This window comes from Taudactylus pleione, unplaced genomic scaffold (assembly GCF_031769625.1).
Source record: "Taudactylus pleione unplaced genomic scaffold, aTauple2 ptg001221l, whole genome shotgun sequence".
NCBI lineage: Eukaryota > Metazoa > Chordata > Amphibia > Anura > Myobatrachidae > Taudactylus > Taudactylus pleione.
This window is the reverse complement of record NW_028285621.1, coordinates 185,599-189,929: the sequence shown is the minus strand read 5'-3', so window position 1 is coordinate 189,929 and position 4,331 is coordinate 185,599. Positions and strand designations below refer to the sequence as shown.

Genomic DNA, 4,331 nt, shown 5'->3' with positions numbered 1-4,331 from the left:
TATTACTCTACTCTGACATTGTCTAAACTCTCATACAATTACATTTGGCCTGAAAAGTCTGAAACACAAAATTATTACCACAATACAATGATCTGCACCTAGAAAGGAGACCACGCTGTTTCGAAACTTTATACTTTATTTTTAGTTTGTGTTCTTTACTCCAATATGCAACATGTAATGGATGATGATGATGACGATGTTTCTTGTGTCACTTTTGCTTTCTATCCTCTGTGCAATCCGCTCTGTCTTTCATATTTATTCATGTGTATTAACCCCAAGTAATTTTAGGCTTAGACTTCTGTTGAACTGAGAGAGGTAAAGGATTCACTAGGTGACCGTAGCGGTTGGATGTCTAGTGGTGAAGGACCAGTATTTGTAAGTTGCATGTGATGGAGATGGTCTAAGTCTGAGCTCAGTGTCCCATCTCCAGATGCCTTCAGCTCTCCACCCTGTTGCTCTTGAGTGAGACATACTTGGTGCCTTCTGTGTGGTGTCATGTGTCGGATGCATTTAAGATGGCGGGGGTAGTCCACCTCTTTAAGAAGTTCCATGTGCTGCCTCTGCAGTCTTAGGATGTAGGTGTTTAGGAGGTGGCTGTGATGGATCAAATGTAGCATTTCATCTCGAAGTTTGCGGTTCTCATCTTTCACCAGCTTGACATGATCCTGCAGTGAGTCACCAGCCTCCTTCATCACCAGCCTTGGCACACGGGCAACTTTCTTCTGGGACACCTTCTCCAATCTAGTCTTATCCAGAATAAACTTACTCTGAGCCCTCTGGACATTCTGTATGTAGGAAGCTCTCATCTTAAAGACTTCTCGTTCCAGATCCTTAATTCTGGCCAGCTGTTGAGCTCTCTGCTCCCTGTAGCGTCGCAGCTTAGCTACTTCACTGACCGTTTTGGACAACCTGTCCTCCATGTCCAGAAGCTGTGCCCTCCTCTCCATCTCCCTCTCATGCATCTGTGGAATCATTTCTCCCTTCTCTCTCCTCACCTCGGCTCGGTGTCTCTGATTTTGGTGGCTCAGGCTGGTTATGGTGTTACTATAGCCATGGTCTAGCTTGGACAGGTCATTGATGGCCTCTGCTATCTTCAGATGTACATTTCTGGTCTCTCTCTCCAGAGAAATGTTTTCCAGCTCAAACTTGCTTATCCTCCTAGACAATCCGTGTAGATCTTCTGTTAGTCGGTCATACCCCTTCTGTAGGAACGTCTCCGTGCATCTTGTAAGCACGTCCCGGGCCGTTTCCTCAGGTCCCTGTTTGGATATCATCTTGATCTTGGGCGGATGACATCTTACCATCGTCAGCATCTTTTTTTATTACAGTTGCAATGAAAATTCCTCCAGATAAACTAACAGCAATGAGGTCTGAGGAGAGAAAAATCTATTAATCTCATGATCATTTATCAAAATTATAACAGAATCCCAATTAGTGAGAGGACAGCTGTACACTAGTCACCACACTGAGAGGGGCGCTGTACACAAGCCACACAGGTGTGAGGACAGCTGTACACTAGTGACCACACTGAGAGAGCTGCTGTACACAATCCACACAGGTGTGAGGACAGCTGTACACTAGTCACCACACTGAGAGGGGCGCTGTACACTAGCCACACAGGTGTGAGGACAGATGTACACTAGTGACCACACAGAGGGCTGCTGTACACAATCCACACAGGTGTGAGGACAGCTGTACACTAGTGACCACACAGAGGGCTGCTGTACACAATCCACACAGGTGTGAGGACAGCTGTACACTAGTTAGCACACAGAGAGAGCTGCTGTACACTAGCCACACAGGTGTGAGGACAGCTCTAAACTAGTCACCACACTGAGAGGGGCGCTGTACACTAGCCACACAGGTGTGAGGACAGCTGTACACTAGTGACCACACAGAGGGCTGCTGTACACAATCCACACAGGTGTGAGGACAGCTGTACACTAGTGACCACACTGAGAGGGGCGCTGTACACTAGCCACACAGGTGTGAGGACAGCTGTACACTAGTCACCACACTGAGAGGGGCGCTGTACACTAGCCACACAGGTGTGAGGACAGCTGTACACTAGTGACCACACTGAGAGAGCTGCTGTACACAATCCACACAGGTGTGAGGACAGCTGTACACTAGTCACCACACTGAGAGGGGCGCTGTACACTAGCCACACAGGTGTGAGGACAGATGTACACTAGTGACCACACAGAGGGCTGCTGTACACAATCCACACAGGTGTGAGGACAGCTGTACACTAGTGACCACACAGAGGGCTGCTGTACACAATCCACACAGGTGTGAGGACAGCTGTACACTAGTGAGCACACAGAGAGAGCTGCTGTACACTAGCCACACAGGTGTGAGGACAGCTCTAAACTAGTCACCACACTGAGAGGGGCGCTGTACACTAGCCACACAGGTGTGAGGACAGCTGTACACTAGTGACCACACAGAGGGCTGCTGTACACAATCCACACAGGTGTGAGGACAGCTGTACACTAGTGACCACACTGAGAGGGGCGCTGTACACTAGCCACACAGGTGTGAGGACAGCTGTACACTAGTCACCACACTGAGAGGGGCGCTGTACACTAGCCACACAGGTGTGAGGACAGATGTACACTAGTGACCACACTGAGAGAGCTGCTGTACACTAGCCACACAGGTGTGAGGACAGCTGTACACTAGTCACCACACTGAGAGGGGCGCTGTACACTAGCCACACAGGTGTGAGGACAGCTGTACACTAGTCACCACACTGAGAGGGGCGCTGTACACTAGCCACACAGGTGTGAGGACAGCTGTGCACTAGTCACCACACTGAGAGAGCTGCTGTACACTAGCCACACAGGTGTGAGGACAGCTGTACACTAGTGACCACACAGAGGGCTGCTGTACACAATCCACACAGGTGTGAGGACAGCTGTACACTAGTGACCACACTGAGAGGGGCGCTGTACACAAGCCACACAGGTGTGAGGACAGCTGTACACTAGTCACCACACTGAGAGGGGCGCTGTACACTAGCCACACAGGTGTGAGGACAGCTGTACACTAGTCACCACACTGAGAGGGGCGCTGTACACTAGCCACACAGGTGTGAGGACAGCTGTGCACTAGTCACCACACTGAGAGAGCTGCTGTACACTAGCCACACAGGTGTGAGGACAGCTGTACACTAGTGACCACACAGAGGGCTGCTGTACACAATCCACACAGGTGTGAGGACAGCTGTACACTAGTGACCACACTGAGAGGGGCGCTGTACACAAGCCACACAGGTGTGAGGACAGCTGTACACTAGTGACCACACTGAGAGAGCTGCTGTACACAATCCACACAGGTGTGAGGACAGCTGTACACTAGTCACCACACTGAGAGGGGCGCTGTACACTAGCCACACAGGTGTGAGGACAGATGTACACTAGTGACCACACAGAGGGCTGCTGTACACAATCCACACAGGTGTGAGGACAGCTGTACACTAGTGACCACACAGAGGGCTGCTGTACACAATCCACACAGGTGTGAGGACAGCTGTACACTAGTGAGCACACAGAGAGAGCTGCTGTACACTAGCCACACAGGTGTGAGGACAGCTCTAAACTAGTCACCACACTGAGAGGGGCGCTGTACACTAGCCACACAGGTGTGAGGACAGCTGTACACTAGTGACCACACAGAGGGCTGCTGTACACAATCCACACAGGTGTGAGGACAGCTGTACACTAGTGACCACACTGAGAGGGGCGCTGTACACTAGCCACACAGGTGTGAGGACAGCTGTACACTAGTCACCACACTGAGAGGGGCGCTGTACACTAGCCACACAGGTGTGAGGACAGATGTACACTAGTGACCACACTGAGAGAGCTGCTGTACACTAGCCACACAGGTGTGAGGACAGCTGTACACTAGTCACCACACTGAGAGGGGCGCTGTACACTAGCCACACAGGTGTGAGGACAGCTGTACACTAGTCACCACACTGAGAGGGGCGCTGTACACTAGCCACACAGGTGTGAGGACAGCTGTGCACTAGTCACCACACTGAGAGAGCTGCTGTACACTAGCCACACAGGTGTGAGGACAGCTGTACACTAGTGACCACACAGAGGGCTGCTGTACACAATCCACACAGGTGTGAGGACAGCTGTACACTAGTGACCACACTGAGAGGGGCGCTGTACACAAGCCACACAGGTGTGAGGACAGCTGTACACTAGTCACCACACTGAGAGGGGCGCTGTACACAATCCACACAGGTGTGAGGACAGCTGTACACTAGTCACCACACTGAGAGGGGCGCTGTACACTAGCCACACAGGTGTGAG

General features: G+C 51.1%; 1 protein-coding gene across 1 annotated transcript; it reads right to left on the bottom strand.

Annotated features, from left to right (window-relative positions):
- Positions 1–290: 290 nt before the first annotated feature.
- LOC148451014 (coiled-coil domain-containing protein 166-like) lies at positions 291–1,304 on the bottom strand. The gene has a single exon (XM_088462376.1). The coding sequence runs from the start codon at positions 1,302–1,304 to the stop codon at positions 291–293; it is 1,014 nt and encodes a 337-aa protein (XP_088318502.1).
- Positions 1,305–4,331: the final 3,027 nt, after the last annotated feature.